General features: G+C 43.5%; 2 protein-coding genes across 4 annotated transcripts in view; one reads left to right on the top strand and one right to left on the bottom strand.

Moving 5' to 3' along the window:
- CSTF3 (cleavage stimulation factor subunit 3) overlaps positions 1 to 5,285 on the top strand; it is a 47,965-nt gene extending 42,680 nt beyond the window's left edge. Inside the window, exons 17-21 of the mRNA XM_032689931.1 lie at positions 1,201 to 1,396; positions 2,886 to 3,039; positions 3,415 to 3,509; positions 3,653 to 3,713; positions 4,572 to 5,285. Coding sequence (XP_032545822.1) covers positions 1,201 to 1,396; positions 2,886 to 3,039; positions 3,415 to 3,509; positions 3,653 to 3,713; positions 4,572 to 4,774 — 709 coding nt within the window. The 3' untranslated portion in view covers positions 4,775 to 5,285. The remainder of the gene's footprint in view (positions 1 to 1,200; positions 1,397 to 2,885; positions 3,040 to 3,414; positions 3,510 to 3,652; positions 3,714 to 4,571) is intronic.
- On the bottom strand, positions 5,286 to 20,671 carry TCP11L1 (t-complex 11 like 1). 3 transcript variants are annotated; one of them, XM_032689934.1, is made up of 11 exons: positions 20,616 to 20,671; positions 16,987 to 17,153; positions 14,099 to 14,231; positions 13,092 to 13,212; positions 12,172 to 12,392; positions 10,971 to 11,107; positions 10,349 to 10,542; positions 9,829 to 10,010; positions 8,998 to 9,170; positions 8,684 to 8,801; positions 5,286 to 7,504 (listed from the first exon to the last, which is right to left on the bottom strand). In XM_032689934.1, exons 2-11 carry the CDS (start codon positions 17,138 to 17,140, stop codon positions 7,486 to 7,488), a joined length of 1,452 nt encoding a protein of 483 aa, XP_032545825.1. In that variant the 5' UTR covers positions 17,141 to 17,153; positions 20,616 to 20,671; the 3' UTR covers positions 5,286 to 7,485. The 3 variants fall into 3 exon arrangements, with proteins under 3 accessions (XP_032545825.1, XP_032545823.1, XP_032545824.1); XM_032689932.1 differs by having other exon boundaries at positions 5,286 to 8,801; XM_032689933.1 differs by lacking the exon at positions 20,616 to 20,671 and adding an exon at positions 20,459 to 20,479 and having other exon boundaries at positions 5,286 to 8,801.
- Positions 20,672 to 21,280: the final 609 nt, after the last annotated feature.

Raw genomic sequence — 21,280 nt, 5'->3', positions numbered from 1 at the left:
AAAGCAGTTTTGCTGCAATAAAAACCTCTTTCAACCATAAATATCCCAAAGAAATCAGAAACATCAACAGCAGGACAAAATTAGGCACAGATGTTCCTTCCCCTCTTCATTCTGCCTAAAATAGCAACAACTGTGAGAGATTTGTGAAAGTCCCTATCCCACTTCTAGTGAAATTCGTTTGTTTATTGACTTTAAAAACCTCATTGATGCAGGATTGTTGAAGATAAAGTGCAAAACCCTCCTGTGCAGTAAAGATTCAGTGGTTTGAGCAGGGGGATTCAATGAGCAGTAAGGATTCAATAGTTTGAGTAGAGGAGGTGAGTCAGGAATTTATTAAGGAGGGTGCTGAACACCTCCCAGCCAACTGAAAATAAAACAGGAAAAGAACTAGAAAAGACTTGGATTAACCACTCACCACCACATTTTCATTGCTACTTTTTAAGTTGATTTCTCAAAAAAAAAAACCAAACTTACCCAGCCCTTGCAGTCTGAGTGTTCACCGTTATTATTCTGGTAGACATAAGCATCAAAACTAAGCAATCAAACATGGCACTGCTGTGCATATTCATTCTGCACTTTAATCCTGATCTTTTTGTGAGAAATAACATTTATGTCCATTTTAAAAGTGAGAAAACCCAAGAATTTAAAAGCTGAATCGTCTTCAAAGGTGAATTCCAAGGCTAAAATAAAAGTTGAATCAAGTCCAGAAAAATGGTCGGATGTTGCTTAAGTTATACATGAGATTTTCCACAGAGAAATCTGCAGTAATTATATATATTTTTGGACTATGTAAAATTCTGAAGCAGTGCCTGCTGTGTCACAGGTTACTGCTCTTGCCAGCTAGAACATGTTGGTCTGTGCAGAAGAACTAGATCATAATGTATGTTGAAAAGTCCTCGACACATGTTTGTGTGTCTTACATCGAGAAAAGCTTACCTCAGATGCTAAGTCCTTGACACCAGTAATCCTTTCCTTCCCATAACAAAGTCCTTTGCAGTCCACTAGACTGAAAGTTTTTACAGAAATATATAAGGCACTGGGATGGCAATACATGTGTGAGATGCATCTGAAGTAAATCAGAGAAATGGCCACGTGCTCCCAGATCGCCTCCTTGGAGTCCTTCCTTTGTGTTCTTTAACTGGGCTGTGATCAGGAATTCTTTCCCCTTCAGTAATTGTCACTGTGTCTGTTCTTTTACAGTGAAATCTGGGCTCGGTTTTTAGCCTTTGAAAGTAACATTGGCGATTTAGCCAGCATACTGAAAGTTGAGAAGAGGAGGTTCACAGCATTCAAGGAGGAATATGAGGGCAAAGAAACAGCTCTGCTGGTGGACAGGTACAAGTTCATGGACTTGTACCCCTGCTCTGCTAGTGAACTCAAGGCCCTTGGTTATAAGGTAAGTGGGTAAGAACACTTCAGTTTACTGTTGTGCTTTTCAGTCCCAGTAAACTTGAGGAATTCCTTGTTTAGGACTTGCCTTACACTTTTCCCCCTGAGGGAAAAGCAGGTAAAACAGGCCTTCTCCTCCTTGTCTCATTGGGCAGCAAAGTGCCAGGCTTTGCTTAGTGGGCCAAGGGCAGAAAGGAGCAAGGAACACGACTGACAACTGCAGCCTCATGTATTCATATTTACCTTTCATCTTCCCACGGAAAGGTCGATGTGTTCGTGCCATCACCACTCAGTACAGGCCTCCGCTTCCAACATAAGCCCGAGCTCTTTCAAAAACCCAAATTCTTTCAGAAGTTTGTTGAATTGGGTCATCTGTGTGAAACATCACTGGCTGTCCTTCCACTCCAAGGTGGCAACACTCCACCCACTTCACTGAGAACTGTATCAAACCAAACACTCTGTAGTCTGTTGTGTTTGCTGCCAGTGGCTGAGGAAAACTGTCCAGAGAGATCAGTGGCTGCCTGCTTGTTTCTGTTGTTTCTTATGGCTGAAGTGGTTTGGTGCTGCCATTTGGAATTTAAAGTCTGGGCCAGACCCTGTTATCTGGTGGTCTCCTGTCTTGTTTCTAACCACATATATTTTAACTACTATTTCAGTCATAACACTTCCAAAACCAATAGAACAGGATAAAACGTTGGGTAATATTTTTTTAAGCGTGAAGTAAACAGGCTGCTAGAGAAACAGCTGATTGCCATTTGCATGGACAGGAAGAGGGCCTTCAATGTATGTCTCTAAAACAGTGCCTCAGCTTCCAGTTATTTCTTACACAGAAGAATAATTTTTGAAAAATACAGATGACATCAAAGTCAGCAAAGCAGCTGAATTGTTGCTCATCACGGAGCTGTAAAATAATCTGATAGGTGGAAATCAGAGTCACATTGAGCCACTGAACACTTTCCTTTGAATGCAGTGGGGACAAAGTTATTTTGAAGTTAAAAGTGTGGGTACAAGAGAGAAGTTCTTGTGAGGTGCCTGCAGGGCAGTGTGTACCTAAGATGGTTCAGCCCTTGGGCTCATTCCTGTTGCTTGTAACGTGCCAAAACGTAATCCTGTTTGAACCGATGCTTTGCATGCCTGCTGACTGCCTTATGCTTTATTTCTTATCCAGCTAAAGCAATCTAGGGAATGAAATGAGGGAGAAATGATAGTTGTGAAGGCCTAGTGGTCTGCACCTGTTCACCTAAATCTCTTTAACCTAAAAATGGGGTCGCTCAAAAATGACAAACGTGATCCCGTTCAGTAGCAGAAACAAGTGTTTCCACTCCCAGCTGGGACCCTGTAGGACTAAAATGCTTGATGAAAACATGCAAGTTCTGCCCAGATGGTCTTGTAAGAGGACATCAGAAATTATAATGATGACAAGATGTTTTGTTCTGTAATTTAAACAAGCCATGTGGTCCTGCCGAGTTCAGCGCTCTCTTGATTGCCTTTCTCAGGATGTCTCCCGTGCCAAGCTAGCAGCAATAATTCCAGACCCTGTGGTTGCACCTTCCATCGTGCCTGTTCTCAAGGATGAAGTAGACAGAAAACCCGAATATCCCAAACCGGACACTCAGCAGATGATTCCATTCCAGCCAAGACACTTAGCACGTAAGTCAGACCTCGCTCGGAGGGGGTTGTGTTTCACCTGGCGGCGAGTTATGAACCTGGGTGTTGAGTCAGCCTAATCAGAGACTTCCCCAGTCTCCAGTCAGCTAAACCTGTACTTAAATTTGAGGCTGTTATTTCACTGTGTGTGTTTTACTTCGTATTAAGGTCACATGGAAATAAGTACGAGTAGTTTGGGTTAAATGATAATAAGCTGTTACACACACTGCTCATAGACCAGCTCACTGACTAAACAATATGTAATTAGTAGAGGCCAAAGGGACAGGGTAGCAATTATTTGCATCAAATAATAATGCTGCAAGAACAATTCTGGTCTAGCTGTCTTCCACTGGCTTCATATAGTTTTTCTTCCCACAGCTCCAGGTTTACATCCCGTCCCAGGTGGTGTATTTCCTGTTCCACCAGCAGCTGTAGTTCTCATGAAGCTCCTGCCACCTCCTATTTGTTTTCAGGTTTGTTTTAATGCATTCTCAAAATTTCGGGAAGCTGTGGAAGAGATTCTGTTGTGACAGAACCACAGTATGTATCACTCTATTGAAAATAACCTTCTAAACTTTTTTTTTTGGTTTTGTTTTTTTTTTTTTTAACAAATCAGGGTCCCTTTGTTCAAGTGGATGAGCTCATGGAGATATTTAGAAGATGCAAACTGCCAGACAGTAAGTTACTTGTCCTCTCTGGAAGCTGTGACAGTGCTGCATAAGACATGGTTTTACATATGGATGTTGCTGTCTGAAATCCAGACCTCATTTACATATGTGCAATTTGTGTTTAAGAGCAGAAGAGATTGGCTGTGCTTCTAGGCTGGAATCTACATAGAGACGTTTGTACATTTACCTGGGGGGAGAGATAACAAAAAGCCAAAAAGCTGAAAATCACCAGCTGCTCCTTTAATAAGATGTTGGTGAGATAACCATTGAAGGAAAGAAATTCAGGCTTTCAGAATATCCTGTAAAAGCAGCAGGGCATTACTTCCAGCAGCATCATGGCTGTAACATGGGATTACAGATTTGCAGCAGTTCACTGGTGGGCATAGCTCTGAATGCACATCCTTGCCAGTGCTTGAGGACAAGCTAAGGGAGATCACAGAGAAAGCAAGCTAGGATTGATTGAATTTGAGTGAAAATAAAATATCTATTTAAATCATACACAGTATTTTTGGGGCTTCCTCTGTGGATAAGCAGAAACTGCTCTGCCTGCTTTCTGGTGAATCATGAACTAGTTACACTGTTCCCCAATAGGCCTCCCTGGTTTATTTAAGCTCACAGGTGACCTCAATGCCTGTGTAGAGGGAGGGCTCAAGCTGAAGCAGCAGCATCTAGTTTGTAATTAGTGTTCACCATTGCTCAGAGTTTCACACAGTCAAGACTTAATATCTGTAGAACAGGGCAGGAAAAATGTTTTATGTTCCGGAAATCTCCACAAGGTCTCTCTCTTGGTGCCCCTGTTGGCATTGCTGATTTCTGATCAGGGAATTTAGTTCCACAGCTCACATGAATCTGTGCCTCTTTCTAAAGCTGTCGACGAAGCTGTACGGATCATCACCGGCGGCCTGCCAGAAATAGCTGTGGAGGGCAATGGACCTGTGGAAAACAGCACCATCCTCAACAAGGCTGTGAAGAGATCACATGAGGATTCTGATGACGACGAGGAGAAAGGATCCGTAGTTCCCCCTGTACATGACATTTACAGAGCACGACAGCAAAAGAGAATCCGGTGAAACAAGTCTGGGGTTCTGCTGTGACAGACAAAGACTTGCATTGAATCAGTCTCTTAAAAGTCAAGCATTTAAAAGGGACAGCTGCAAACGGAAAAAAAAAAAAAAATCCTTGAAAATGGTTTTGTTACTGTGGTGCCTCTTCTTCCATATGATTCTTGATCTGAAAACAGCCCGAACAACCTTAGAATGTGCTCTGAACAAAATGAGGTTTTCAGAACCTCAAGTGAAAAATGTCAAAACTGTATTTTGTTCTTCGAGGGTGTTCACATCTACCACTTGAAATCTTGTGGGTTTTTTAACAGTTTTATTTTAAAAACTGGATGGCTTATACTTGTGAAGCATTTTTAATTCACATTTTCTGGAAAACAGTTGTTCTCAGTTTGTTCATGTAGTGTACTGCCTTATTGTCCGTTTTTATTTATGGCAGAATGTAAGAAATCTGTTTTGTAGTTGAAAATCGAATAAAAACCAAAAAAAACCCATTCCTTTAAAATAAAAGGATGTCCGTAACTTCATGCCTCATTCTGGTTTTATTCAAACACAACAAGGTACTTCTTAAATATTACTCAGCCACTTCAAAAGCAATGCTAATAAGACCGTCACAGGAAATTGGTCAGAGCATACATATTAGAATTAGCTTGTTTTCCATTTTTCTAGAGGATACAGTACACTTTTGCTTGTAATTCCATGACTGTTTGAAGAAGACAGCATCTTAAGACTAACTCAGTATATGTGTCAAAGGTGGGTTGTCCAGGACCACTGGCTAACACAGGCTGGTCCTGGATACCTGCACCCCTCTTCCACTGTAAAGGTACAAAGCTAAATGTTAATAATCAGCTACATCGTTTCACTTGTTATCTTCGAACAAGCTAAAAAAAAAAAAACCAGTATATGAGCTTTCAAAGCAGTTTCTATGTGTACTTGAGCTTTTAACTTGTAATTGGCTATTCAGAATGGCACTCTGATAGGATCTTAAGAACCCCCTTGGACTACAGGACATTCAGATACTCGGGAAAGTTCAAGACGTTCCCATCTCCAGCAGCACACCTGCCTGTGGGTCAGTGCTTCTCTCTGCCAGGGGGAGAGGTGAACCCCAGAAAGGTTCAGGTGGAGGGAGGAACTGGCCTTAGAAATCCTGGAATTCCTGTCTCGCTCTGCTGCTCAGTTGTATCTCCCTATTTCTTTCTGTGAGGATGTAGAGACACTGTTTGTCAGATGCTCTCATTAAAAAAAACACCTTGGGAAAATCATTAAGGTGATTTGCACTTGTGGGCATTTATTACAGTCCCTTCAGATCTTTACTGTTGGAAGGCCTGCAGCACCCACCCCCAGAGGCATTTGTTCCCACTGTGTGTGCCCCCAGAAGTGAGACTGGAGCCAGAGGAGAGTACTGCACTCTTCTGTGGTTCTATGGTTTTTTTCCTATATTAAGCCTTAGGATCAAACCCCTCCTGTGAGGAGAGAGGGGATTTACTGTATCAACCCTGTGAACAACACACGAGCACTGTTGGCAGCACAGTCCCTGCTGCAATGTCAGGACACCTGGACCCTGAATCCCAGACCTGGGAGCAGTCATTGATAATTCAGTCCCCTTCACTCTGCTGTCAGTTATGTCGTTCAAAGGCTTTTCTGAGTGTCTCACTGTCCTGTTGTTCCTCCCCACACCCTCGAGATCGTCCCCTACGGCATCTAACCTTGTGTAGTGTGTGTAAGTCCCAGGGGTTTTAAAGGCAGTTCCTAGGCAATGCTAACAGATAAAATAACAGCAGCAAAACTGAAAACAGCTTTGTCTTGTTATTTTGGCTACATCTCCAGCCATAATGGCTCTGGCAGCTCGTTGTTACTCAGACTGTGGAATTAACTTCCACAGCTGCAGAGCTTTCGGCTGCACTGAGAGGTGGGTCCTGCAGTAACAACAAAGCCCAGTAAGCAGACACAGCAACCTTGAAGACCTCTCTAATATTCCTTTGCTGATCCAAACAATGACAAAGACCACACCAAAAGCCTACTCAGAACCCTTTTTGCCTGGCTAACCAACCTTCTCATTTCTGAATTGCCAAAGATTCAAAGACATTCATTTCACTATCTGAGTTTATTTAGCCAAGAGAGAAAAAAATCTGTCTGAACTGGTAAACTCTTACAGGGTTTGGTGGTTTGTTTTTTTTCCCTTGGGGAAAGGGGTTTGTAATCAATGAGAAAAATTTGGTTTAGAGTTGCATAGGCTAATATAGAAAAAAGGTCTTATTTATCTCCCTCCAAAATCAAAGTCAGTGCACCTCCATCCACAGAGATTTAAAGGAAAACTGGAAAGGGAAGCATTGATTCATAATCAAGTGCTTCTAGAAGTTCTCTTACTTTGGTTGACTAGTTGATTCATAAATTAACCTGGTGGTTGGCAATAAAAGGGCCCATTTATTTATTTATTTATTTGACATACCTTGTTGGTTGTTTGCTTTTTTTCAAAGACATTCTGGCTTGGATAGCTTAGTACTTGGACCACTTACTGTTTATAGCTACGAACTTTGCTTTCCTAAAACCATCAAATATTGATTACTGTAATACACTGTTGTGCTCAACTAGAGGGAAATTTCAGATGCACTTACCTCCCAGCTGAGTCTGAAGCTGCAACGAGGCTGTAAGATCACTGAGCTCTTCTGAGAACACTCATCTACACAACACACAGCTAATGAAATTCAAGGCCTATAAATATTCTAAGTTCCAAGAACACCTCTACAAAGTGAAAAAAATCTACTGAAAATATTCCCTGTATATTCAAACTAAGTCATTCATCTCTCACACTGCATTAAAATCACTTATACTGCCCATAGTGCTCTGCACTTCCTGGCTATTTTTGAAGACATGATTGAATATGCAACCGTCTCCTGTTGTAGTTTCTTTTTTTAAAAAAAAAACCAAACAAGTGAACTTTCCAGCCTGAAGTTTCACACACTTTAAATCCACCTTCTGAAAGTGACACAGATTTACTTTAAAATTAGTATCTCACATAAAAAGGAGGAAACTACTAGCAAAACAAGGTAGGAAACACCACTTTTATCAAAACATTTTAGCTCTGCCCTTCTTAAGTCTTTACAAGAGATAAATACAGCTGCAATCTATAAGATTGCCACCTTTGTAAGTACTGTACATAGCAGAGGACAGTTACCCAATAACCAGAAAATTTACTACAAAAATATATTATGTTTTGTAACATCTGCAGGTAAACAGCAAAAAAATGCTATTAAAAATGCAGTAAAATGCAGAAAAAACTAGTAGCCTACCATAGTGACCATAATGTTACAATAAAGTGCTGTTTGGGTTGGTTTTGTGTCTGTTGAAGTTCCTCATCTAGAATTTTAGCTTTCTTAATTCTTTAAAGTAAGATTTTTTTAAAACCATATCACCCCTTCTGGGAAGAACCATTGCTAAACTGCTCTGGATTAATTAAACTAAATTCACTGTAAATTAAGAGTTAAACGCCCTAAAATGAGCCACTTAAATACGAAGTGTTTTGTTCTTAAACTTGCCCTACCTAGAATCAGCTCCAAAATGTAAAAATTACAGCCAGAAAACTACCATGATATTCCCCCCTAGGTTGCAGCCTTACATTAAAAATGCATCTCTCATCATTTACTTCAGAACCCCTTCTGCACCTCGTGTATTTCCTTCATCGACCATCGCTCGTGAATTAGAAGGAACCAGTATTTACACGGAAAGCTGTTTTCCTAGACAAATATCGGTACAATTTTTATTTAATAGCTGACAATACCGTATTGGTAGCACACAAACTGGGTTTATGACTCTTCTGGCTTCCCTACAACTTGGGATTCTTCCTTAGTCAGTATTTTGCCAAGGACTGCATCATAGTAAGGGCTGAAGACCATTTTGTTGTAGTTGACGAGACGAACGTACTTGGCAGCAACCTCTTCCAGCTCTCTTTGGATGGGGCCTAACCCCCCAGGGATAGCAGGCAGTGTTTTCTGGTGACTGGATGCAAGATAATTCTCCAGAAACTTTTGAATTCGAGAATCTGGAAAAAAATGGGGTTTGGTTTGTTTTCAAAAGAGAGGGTCCGTTAGAAATGGTGTAATCTCACGTAAAATGCAACAGGCCTGAAACACAGTCAAGTAATCTGAGACATGAAATGGGAAGCCCAGCACGACACCCCCCCACCCAGTTACACAGGGAACGGTCACAGGAGAGCAGAGCAGCAGTGCCAGACGTACCTATGAGCCTGTAGATGGTGTTATCTGGATTGGCCACTGCTTGGATCTGCCCTTTAAGCACAGTCTCTCTCTCTGCTGAGAACGGTGTAAAGCCGTGCTGGGAAAGGCAGCTGTTCACTTCGGCACACACCTTCTCCCCAATGGTGGCCAGAGATTCCTTCAGGTTAAAGGAGCTACAGAACGTGGAGCAGAGCATTACTGAACCAGATATTTACTTTTTTTTTCTCACCTTTTGATAATAAACCTTTCAATTAGAGTTGCCTTATTTACCAAATGCAATGGAAAAAGCATAATGCAGACAAAAGCCAGAATTATAAAGAATAGTACCTTTTAGAGATGTATGAAAAATAAAGCTGACCTCCAAACCAAGGAAGTAGGAGAGCATTAAAGACTTCCAGTCTGAACAATCCATACACACAAGAGCTGACTTTCTGCCTGCAGACAGCTCTGGCTAATGCCAAACCAGTCACCAACCCTTGTGTGTACAGCAATCACTCTAAATCTGCAGTGTGCCACACTTAGGTTCTTGCAGGAGCCTGGCCCAAACCATGGGCAGGGTTAGCTGCTGGCAGCCTCATGTGCCAGCCTGGCATCATAAAAGCACACTGGAAAAGCAGTGTGCACATTTTATAAAAGAGCAGAGCAAGAAAAGACAACTCCAAGTGAGCGAGCTGAAATAAAACTGTCAGCCTGGCTTCTTAGAAAGCCCTCAGCACCTTCTCTGCATATCCTGCAGTCCAGGAGGAGACAGAGAGGCTTACACTGGTTATTTACCAGGGTGAAAACAGAGCTACACCTGCCCCTGTGTGACCAGGACCATTCCATACTCACGGAAGATGCGTTCCCGTCAGCAGCACCTTGACAATGGTTTTGATTTTCTCCGCAAATCCAGGCACATCAACAAGTGCTGGGCCTGCTGCACTGAACGTGACCAGGAGCACTGTCCCAACCAGGAGGAGCTGCTCCAGCTCCAGCTGTATTTCCAGGAAGCGGGTCTGGTCCATGAGCACTGTCTGTAACGAGTGAGGAAGCCAGCACAGTACGGGGTCAGTTTGCTGGGCCGGGAAGGGACACTGGGATGCAACAGAAAAGGTACGACAATGACACAGGGAAGAGCAAGATGCTCAGCAGGACAGCACCAGGAGTGAAATGAAAAGCAATAACCCCTCTTTTCCAACTAAGCAGGTTTCAGAACTGAAAGAGAAGGAGTACAAGAAGCTCCCAATGGAGAGATAAATGTTTCAGTATTGCACTTGTCGCAAGGCTACAAATCCGAACAGCTTCTGCTATGCCCCAGAAACAGAAGAGCGGAACAAGCACAGCATCCATTTTTTTTTTGTTAAATACTTACTTCTGGAAAAGGCCTGTTCACATGATCCCACTTTAGGAGCTTCAGATAGGCCTGATTTTGTACAGCAGTGAAGCACAAGGTGGAGGTTCCACCAGTAGCACCATCATTAGGGTGGGGAGGCAACATTTCATGTCCCAGCTTTGCAAGATCATCCGCTGCTTCTTGCAACCACTTTGTGACAAGGTCTAAAGAATCTGGAGGAGCAAGGGGAAAAAATCTTGTTAGGAAAATCTCCTCTCAAAGTTAGGTTTTTCCACCAATAATTTCCAAACAAGCCCATTAGTGACTATGACTAATACCCACAATATCAACTGATGACATGCATTTCGTTTATTGCATCAAGCAGAACATCTAAAACAAAACCACACAGCTACAGGAAATCAGAGGTGAGATGATGCTGGGTAATCATGCCCTACACTGTATTGAGATTAAACTGGACTCCAGTGCACTAAGTGCAGAACTACAGTTCTGGCAGATTTTTTCTAACCGCAGTTTTCGGGCACGAGCTGTCATTTACCATATGAACTTATAAAAATATCTGGGTTTTTTTCATGTTCTACAAGCAAAGACACGCAGTTTACTAGGAGGTCAGAGGGGAAGAAAGAAAGGAACAAAGTCATACTTGGCTGTTTCTCAAGAAACTCCTGAAACTTCTTTCTTTCATATTCAGCAGACTGCTGCATTAATTTTGGCCTAATACTACTGACAGCGAAGTTTGCCATATCCATTTTCATTAGGTCTAATACAGAGAAAATGGCTCTAAACAAACAAACAGAAAAAGTTATTCAAGGCTGCACATGTTTCAGAGGTGCTGTTCACAAGATTTATTACAGACTGTCTAAGGAAAGAGCAAAAACATGCATGGGAAACAGTAACAGGGTGCTTAACCATTTAAAAGCATGAGACAGAGAGAAAGCTTGAGCAAGCATGTACATGCATGCATGTGCCTCTTCCAAGTAGGAAAGAAATCTTGCTCTCCTGTAAAAAAGCCTCCATGGAATTAACTTCACTAGCTCCATAGATTACATCTCCCAGGATGTGCAGTGCTGTATCTTGAGTATATAAAAGCCATCTGGGTTTCCAAGCTTGCATGCTCTCTCTGTTGGCAGCCTAGAAAGCCAACCTCAGTGGGAAGTGAATAATCAGACCCAAGGGAAAAAAAAAGAAAAGAAAAAAACAAACACAAAAAAACCCCACCAAATAACAACATCTTAATTTCAAAACAACCTAATTCCTGCTGGCCATAATTCTGCCAAGTCAATCCTGAACTCTTGGAAGCTTTGCAAATTAGAAAACAGCAAGGTTAGTGAAACTTCTAACTACTGAGACCTTGACTTGAGAATATGGTGACAGAGCAGAAGCCCTGATGCTCTCAGATGTGGGTACAACACACTCCCTTTAGAACTGACAGGACTTTACACAGAGAGTGGGGTAAAGAGAGCTCAAACTGGTTGGAAACCAGTAGTACTTTTTTCCTATACTCCTGTGGGCTTTTTTTCTCCTTTTGCTGTTGATGTTAATTTTTGATACAAACTGACTCTTCACCTGCTGTCTTGAGGCTTATATGCATTTGGCATTTAAGAAAATGTCCTTCACTGACATGCAGGAGACAGACAAATACCCCAACTCACCAGAACAGAGACGGTCCTTGTTAATGACTCCTGGAGCATCTCTCCCCTTCACACCCACAGCTGTTTCCCTTTCCCTAGCACTCTTTTTTTTCCTAGGAGCTGCAGTTTGCCCTGCTGGACACCCCCCCACACACACACATCTACAACTATTTAAGGGACTCTGGACATGACTAATAAACACCATTTCAGTACCTGAACAGAGGAACTATTTCATGAATATCATTCAGTTTCTTAATTTCTTCATCTCGAGCTGGAGCACAGAGAGTCCCCATCATCCCAATAACAAATTTGACCAACTTAGAAATGTCAAGGGCCCCGTTTTCTGCCTCCTGTTTTATCAAATCCAGATCAAGAACTTCTGTAATCTGGTTTCTCAGTCTAGTATGACCAGGCAACAAGAAAGACAGGAGATTCTGAAATGGAAGGTTTTTAACAGTGCATTAGTTCTACATATCAAAGAGCACAAGGATCAAACCCACTTCTTACAGAGTCATAGAATCACAGAATGTTTTGGGATGAAGGGACCCTAAAGATCATTTGGTTCCAAGCCCCCTGCCATAGGCAGGGACACCTCCCACTACACCATGTTGCTCAATGCCTCATCCAACCTGGCCTTGGACACTTCAAGGGATGGGGCATATTCTTATTTAAATTAAATGCCCTTTAAAAGTAGAATTTCTCTTTTTTTTTTAACCAACCACTCACCAACTCCAGATGTTTTACCTTGTTCCGTGTGATACTGAAGTTACTAAGTGGTAAATACTCTATAGCACAGATCATACTTCAGACTATTGTGCTCAGTTTTATCAGCCCAGTGTTGGGGCATCCCACTGATTCCATAACTAATACCACTGCCATAACATGAAGGAAGCTTGGAATTATGAAACTGGTATTACTTACCTTTTAATCATCTTACATGGGTTTGCATTTGGCTTTAAACTCAAATTTCTCCTCTGGGGTTATACAACTTATATATGTTCACAGACAATGATACAGTAATGAAAAAGAACAAGAGAGTCTTCTATGAAAAGCCAAGCTTCGACCACTTTTGCTCATTCATATCAATGAACTACTCAAATTCAATAATTTACCTTGGTATCACATCATCTTACCTCTTTAATTTCTCCCAACAGTTTAATTGCATGATCATATGTTGGTGGATCTTCCTTTAATTGAGCTTCCAGACAATCCCAGAAAGCTTTATGCACAATGTCTCTGACTTTCTTTTCCAAGCTGTGGGTAAAACATGACCAGTTAGAAAGAATGATACTTGTCTCTGCACCACCTTACAAAGATAACCTACAGCTCCTGAGGAAGAGCACGTAATAATATGAATATAATGTAATAATGAATATATGATGATTAACAGAGGAGAGATCTGTCATTTTATGTTACTTGGAAAAGCAAGAAAAACTGGATGCAGGATTTGGAATGGCTCATGTCCTAATAAAGGGTTACACACAAGCAAAGCTGGCTACAAATTAAAGTACTTGAAAATTCATCCTATGCTACACCTAAACTAGACAACTAAAATAAATTAAAAAATAAATCACAAAAATTACAGTGTGTCTTCAAAAGACCAGTATTCATGTTCCTTTTAAAGGCCTCACTAAGTAAAGGCAATTCTACCAGGTAAAGGTCATTAGTAAACCTAACAGAAATGAAGTAACTTCCCTGACACAAAAGCTTCTGTATTTCAGTGCATAAATATTGCAACTACTCTAAGGTCCCAGATCAGTTTGTGTAAAAAAATAGACAAATTCCACTGCTTCAGTACCAGTTCCTAATTCAAAATGCTGCAGTCACACTGGGCTATGTGGGAAACTGCAGCCTGACTCCTGGGACAAGAAACCACAGCACACTGGGACTTGTCCCACAGTTACTCCAAGAGGTTCACCTTTCGTGCTCACACATATATCTGGGCAGCAGAACTGTTTACCAACTGTTTACCAACTTCTTCTTACATTGTTTCCTACTCCCTATCAGGCACTGCCAGACAAGATACCAGCCAGAGCCTTCACCTGATCCCCCAGAGCTGCTCTGCAGTTCTACAGATGCAAACTTTATCTATAGATATATATAGAGATATTTTAATAGATATATTAGGTAACAATCTTACCTGTGTTCTGGCAATTCAGCTGGTTTAATCTGGAAGTCTCCATTGACAACAATCTCATGGGCTAATGCCATGTTGGTGACTCCCTTGGCTGTTTCCATGAGCTCTTCTATGGACACAGGTCGAGGAGGACTGGCTGCAACACAAATTACACTGTCAGACAGTTCTCTACAAAAGCCTGCAGAAAATAAAGTCTCCTAAGACTTTTGGACCCTTTCCACCTTACTGACAGTACAGAGGGTCAATTGGCAGTGTCAGCTGAAGATTCTTTGCCTTCTCTTCCTTTCCCATCTGGTGGATGACACAGGTTTGGAGTATTACAGAAAACAAAGGCGCGAGTCCCAGTTGATATTCAGGGCTCAGAACTTGCTTCCAAGTTCTATCAAGCTCTTTTAAGACCCAAGCCCAAACAAAACCCCACACCCAAACCAGTACTTCTTTATGAAGGATTAATAGCATCTTATCATCTTTCTCCATAGTGTGGGAAGAAATAATTAAATCACCAGCATTTTCACCACACTATTTCCACAAGTATAGTGTAGACGTTGCCATTTCAATTTTACATTTTTCAGGGAAATTACTTCATCTTTAAAGCAGCCAGCAAACAAATCACAAAAGTGTTAAGCGGTAACACACCAGTAGCTAATTATCCTCATTACTTCCAGTGCAACTGGCACTCCTCCCAACTCTTCCCCCAGAGGTCACCATCCAAGCAACAAAGGATGTCAAGACCTACTCCCAGCTCCAATGCCTAAGACCTCTTTCCCTGGCAGGCATTTGGGACTGACCAGGATGGACCAGCAGCTTCAAACTGGGCCCTGGGGCACATAAGTGAGTAGCAGGAAGCACCAAACATTGAAAAAAACAGGATGGTTTTCATTAGGTAGGAGATAAAGGTAGTGACTGACTGTGGAAATCTAGCAGGTAGAAGGCAGACAATTCAAAAAACTTAATTTGCTTCCTGGATGTACTGGGAATCAGGGCTCCTAATAGTTCTGGGGTACAGAACATCCCCCTGGGCCACCAGTGGCATTGCTGTAGTGCAGGAAGTGTCACAACTCTAAGAACAAGTCAACAGAAAGGCAGAGAAGGTGCCAAGGGTGTAGGTCACTCTGGTTCAGGGGAGTAATCCCATCTCACTGAAGCCAGCTGAGAGCACTGATTCTTTGTGGTGAAGGGTCCTCCCTTCTGGGCAGTGTCAGTGCACACAGTGGGGGGGGGGGGGGCCCTGCAATGCCCTCCCAAAAGTCAGGAGAAGCACCACAGCTCTTCCCTGGTCCAGGTATTTGAGAAAAAGGAGAAAGGCAGATCATTAGTGTCCTCAGGTGAGGCAGGCAGGAATGGCAAGGTTCACCCTGGCTCCTCCAGAAGACACCTTGTGGAGTGGAATGGGGGAAAGAGCCACAGCAGAACTGCCCCAATGGATCCATTCCTCTCTGTACATCATTCACTTCAATTACAGTCCAGGCATAGGAGCAACACACTAATCCCAAAATGAAAGAAATGAACCAGGGATCTTCATAGGCTGGGTTCACTGAGATATGTTTTAGGCAAACTATTATGACAGTCTCATTTGATAACCCATGCTGATTTGACTTAGGAAATTACACAGAAAAGGTCTTTTAAAAGTAACTGTCCATCCCTTGTCTGCCACTCAGAGCTCTTCTGAGTATACACAGTGTGGTTCCAACATGCTAATTTTTCATTAATATCTTGCTCTTCTCCTGCAGCCCTCCTAAATCCTTGTTTCCTTCTGCTTGGAGCTTAATGTTGCAGGGTGACTCCGGGAACACAGCAAGGATTGATATTCTGAGAAGCACTAGCAGACAGCAAAGTTCACAGCTGAAAGAGAGTGCTCTTGTCCCACTGCCAAATGACTTCACTCCAGCAGTGGGTGCACTAAAAGCCAAGACTCTCATTTGCCACAGAACACTCTTAAATCACATCATCTGCTCCCTTAAACAAGGCAAGGGCTTGAAACCCACCACTTCTTTGTGGTACAGTGCAGTGCAAGACTGTGCTATGCTTTTTACTTTCATGTGTTCAGAGCTTCTCTCCACACATACATCCCGTTTTGTCAGGCAACCAGCAGGGCATGAGAACATAAACTCCCTCAGAACATCTCTTCTGTGTAACATGACACTAAACACAACACTAAACCTCAAGTAATAACAACTCCATTAAAAAACAAACAAAAAAATACAACAAACAAAATGTTACAGGCTGAGACACTCTCTCCAGAAATTTAAAACTAGTTATCTGAGCACTTCTGCCTCTTTGAATTGAACCCCTGGAGCCAGAAAACCTCCCCTTGGTTTCATCTATAGATTTGCCAGGAATATTTGGTAGCCATGTTGCATCCAGCTCCTCATGTTAAAAGCAGAATGACAAGGAAAAATATGCCTTAGGAGTAAGTTTAAAATATGCAGTCCTGCTTGATACTAGTATTAGGATAAAATATACAACTTTCCATCTATACTGTGAGGGGGATGACAGGACATTCCTTTGTTGATAACAGCCTTCCTTGCCCTGCAGTGGAAACAGAGGCTGCAACAATCCAGAAGGTTCAGCTAAAAAGGCAAACAGCAGCAGCTGTAGCTGGAACACCCCAGGATGGTGCTTTACCCCTTCCATGAGCACAGACACACCAGGGTATTTGAGACACATGGGGATCAGAGCAACATGGTCACTGTGCACAATTAAGTACTAAAAGAAATGGGGAAAAGGGTGTTACAAACAGTTTCAGAGCAAACCATCAGGAGTCACGCTATATTTAACTGCAAGACAGTCAAACTTGCACAGAATGGTATGAAACATTAGGATTGCCTCCACCAAAACCTACAGATTTTTTTTTTTTTAAATTATATTTCATATAAAGCAGTTTTGCTTACACTTGGGTGTGTCATCTCTGTGTGACCCTGGAGCGCTCTGCCGGATCCTTTTTCGGACAGACTGATCCGGGTTGTCCGAGTTCTCCTCTTGACCATCCTCCAAACCACTCAGCCTTTCTTCACTTGAGTGCAGCTTGTCAGGATTCTGAGACATTTTCAGTTGGTTCCTTACAAAAAAAAGAAAAAACATGGAAAAGGGAATGAATAGGCATTTTATGACATGGCTGAGTGGGAAAACATCTCCAGGAGTTCTCTTGATTAAGAAAAAAGTTAAGAATGAAAGAATTCTTGTGAGGAATTATATGATGTCATCCCTATAATGGCAGGAGACCTGGACTCAGTGACTCACTTCCCATCTCCCACCAAATGGGATGCTTTCAACACAGCTACCATTTATTAATCTGCATTCCTACTAAGTTCTCAAAAATCTGAAACTGCTCCCTTTTGCCATAATGATACAGACGAGAGAGAAAAAGATACTTAGTTCTCTTTCTTAGCATTGCTTCTGAGAGAGCAGTGAAAAGGACCTTCAGAACAGTATTACAGAAATGTTTTACAAAAAGATTATGTCAAATGAGATGTTTCCTCACTACACAGCAACAAGTCTTCCTCAACATAACATACTCCTGAACTATGATCTACCCCAGCTGCTCAGAACTTAAAAGCTTTCGCTCTGAGCCATCCAAAAGCATTAAGGAGCAGGAAAAGGACTAGAGAGAAATCAATATAAAATTCTACTCCCATATTTTCATTCCATGCAAGAGTCATGATTTATGCATAAAATTTCAGGGGTTTTTAATAAAGACAGTAAAGAGTAGTTATAGTATTTAAAACATTAGTTTATTACATTAATTTTTTATTACATTACCAAAATATTTATATTACGTCACAGACACATGCAGTGTAGCCAAAGTTATAATGAAAAAATTACCATAAGAAAAGCAAGTCTCACCATTCATTATCTTCACTTATATCACACTCAGATTTCCCTCTGGAGGATGTAATTTGTACATCCACCATGAAAACTGTCATGCAAGAAGCTGCTGTTAAGATTTCAGTTTTACAGAGCTCTGTTAGAGAGCGTATGATGTCTCTAACTCAATTAAATAGCCTGGATGTTCTGTGAAGTGGGAGTCAGAAAGAGTCTGCCTTTCAAAATAAAAGAAAGCTTCTGGAAAAACTTCCTATTTCCCCTGGTATCCCACCATGCCCACTTTCAAAATTTGAAAGAAACAAGCTCTGAGCAAGAGATTCACCCTCCAGAGGCACCTCACAGCTACTAGGAGAAAATACTTGCAGCACCAAAGAGGATGCAGCAGAAGCAAGCAACAGAGCAGAAATATAAAATGCACACTGAGACTTTTTTATTTTCATACAGCAGCTGTAATAACCAACCCTGCTCCATCAGTGCTTAAATTGACTGCACCAGTGGGATTCTACAGGACAGCTGGAAAGCTCAGTGCATGTCAGAAACAGTTTTGTTCCACAGCAATGACTCAGGATCATCATCTTGCTTGATGCATGAGAGACAACAGCATGCAACACTTGCCCACAGCACTGTGTGATTTCTATTTTAGAAAAGGAAACAGTACAAAAAGCATGGGATAAATTACATGGGAAAACCAAGGCATCAGTACAGGTATTGTTAGAATCATACACTGGCCTACAGCTGGAACAGAGTCACTGATGTCCCTGCTTCAAATGCTTGACTATGTCCCTCTTCACACACACAAAGGCTGGGACATGGAAGGGTTGATCTGTGCACAGCTGCAGTCACATTGCCACCCTCTGAACCAAGGCAGAGAGAGCCTCCAGCTGGGTGTAACTGCAGGCATCCCATCCAGCAAGGAACTGGGAAGCCAGTGGGAAACCAGTGACACACTCCAGGACAAGTGGATCTCCCATCTGGGGGACAGAAGGTCTGTTACTGCAAACACTCCACCAGCAGGAGGATGAGGAGCTCTGTTAATAAAGTAGTTGCTCACAAAGAAGATCATAGCAAAAAGTTGCAATATAAAATAAAAACCATGACTGGTTAAACAAAGGAGGAAGGTCTGTTGTTGAATTTGGCTGGGATAAAAGCACTATCATAAAGGCTTCCACATTCATTCCACCAGACTAGACAGCCATTCTTCCTATCCGGTCTCATCCACAAAGCATCCTCCTGAAGTCAAAATCTGAACCACAAAGATGACTCAACCAAAACACACTTAAGTCTTTAAAGCACACAACATTTCCTAGTGCCTCTCAATCTCTCACTGCACTTTAGGCTCACTATGCTGAGAAAAGCAGGGAAATATAATATACCTTACTTACAGAGAGGAAATCGAGGTGTAAGTGAAGTTGCCTGAGGACTCACAGAAGATAAATGACAGGAATAAGATGACAATCAGTCTCATGACTGCTACCCCCAGCTTTGCCCACCAGGTCATCATTCCTACCATGCAGACTACATCCCATAAAATGGCAGCTCAAGAGCTACAGCCTCAAACCCAAAAGTTTCATTTAATTACCATTTCTTTAAAAAAAGTCCTATTTCAGCTGTGGAAGGCAGGTACAAGAACTCCTGGGCCATTCTACCAAGTGACTGTTCAGCAGATGAGTTAAAAAGGCACACTTGTTGGTTTAGTTGTTTAGTTTGCAACAGTCTACTCTTTTCTGCTGGATTACTGCTATTATTTGCCAGAACACATCTAGAACATATCCTCTTTCCACTGGGTAAATAAGCTCGACAATACCTCTTCCAGAAGCACAATCATCATCTTTCCTTTCACACAAACAATTCTGCCTCTTAATGGAGCAAAGTCTACTTCTTGGCACTTTCATTTATTTTTAATAAAAACAGAGAAAACACAGGAGAAAACCCCAACAGATTAAAATTTAAACAAAACATTTTTCCACCGGCTCTTTTCTCTAAAGGTCCCTCAAACCATCTGATGCACACCAGCACCACACAAATTTCACTCTGCTTCCATGGAGCACACCTTGACCAAGGTTGAAGCAGTTCCTTCTCACCACCAGCGCTGCCCCACTGCTCTGCAGGAGACAGCACTTGACAGCTGCCCTGACCCCGAGGGCTGCCCTGCCTCAGGCTTCATTCCAGCGCTGAGCTCTCTCTCTGTTCACCTGCCACATCGCAGCCTACTTTCCCTTGTAACCCAGCAAAAGGCGAGCTGCAGCCCCGTCCCCCTTCCAAATGACAAGGGATGCCTGTGAAATTCCGCAGTTTCCCCCTCCGCAGCCCGTTCCGCGTGAGGCCCTCCCGGGTCCCTCCCAGCGCCATTCCCGAGGGAGCACACGGGGTGCCGTCCCCATCCCACCCCGCCCGCCGGCAGCAGCGGCTGCAGCCCCGGCCCGGGCACCGCTCTTCCCGGCGCCGCTGCCGAGGCTCATCAATGGGCCACGGGGGAAAACGAGCCCGGGGCGGACTGTGGGATGCGCAGGGAGCACGGGGATGCGGTGCCGAGCTCACCCAGCCGAGCTCACCCCGCAGCCCTGCCCGGCCGGGCCCGGAGCCGCCGCGGCGCCCCCTCGGCGGTGCCGGGCCCGGGCCCTGCCCGCCGCCCCCCGCCCTCCCACCACCCCCGGGCCCCCGGGGCCGCCCCCCGGGCCGGGCCGCCCCCTCTTACCGCCGCTCGGCGCAGGGGCCGCGGCCGCCGGCGCTGACGGGCCCGGCTCCCTCCCGGCGGCGGCCGCGGAGCGGGGCTGGGCTGGCGCCGCAGCCCCAGCGCAGGGCGGGCCGCGGCGGCTCCGGGGCGGAGCGAGGGGCCCCCGCGCCGGGAACGGGGGGTTTTCCCTCCGGGAAGGGGTGAGGAGCCACTGTGCTCCGCGCTGAGGGAGCACCGACAGCCCTCAGGGCTCCCGGCGGCTTTGGGGCGAGCGAGGTCCCGACCCCAAACAGAGCAAGGGCTGCGCCCCAATAACCTGCGCCGGGGCTCTACGGAATCACAGAATGAACGAGGTTGGAAAAGACCTCTGAGATCGTCGAGTCAAACCTTTGACTTAACACCACCTTGTCTACTAGACCATGGCACTAAGTGGCACATCCAGTCTCTTAAATACCTCCAGGGACGGTGACTCCACCGCCTCTCTGGGCAGCCCATTCCAGAGCCCAGTCACTCTTTCTGTAAAGAACTTCTTCCTAATGTCTAATCTAAACCTCCCCCGGTGCGCCTTAAGACCGTGCCCTCTCGTCCTACTGCTGGTTGCCTGGAAGAAGAGACTGACGCCCACCTGGCTACACCCTCCTGTCAGGGAGTTGAAGAGAGTGATGAGGTCTCCCCTGAGCCTCCTC

Source organism: Chiroxiphia lanceolata, chromosome 6 (genome assembly GCF_009829145.1).
Source record: "Chiroxiphia lanceolata isolate bChiLan1 chromosome 6, bChiLan1.pri, whole genome shotgun sequence".
Taxonomy (NCBI): Eukaryota; Metazoa; Chordata; class Aves; order Passeriformes; family Pipridae; genus Chiroxiphia; species Chiroxiphia lanceolata.
This window is presented reverse-complemented; position numbering and strand designations above follow the sequence as displayed.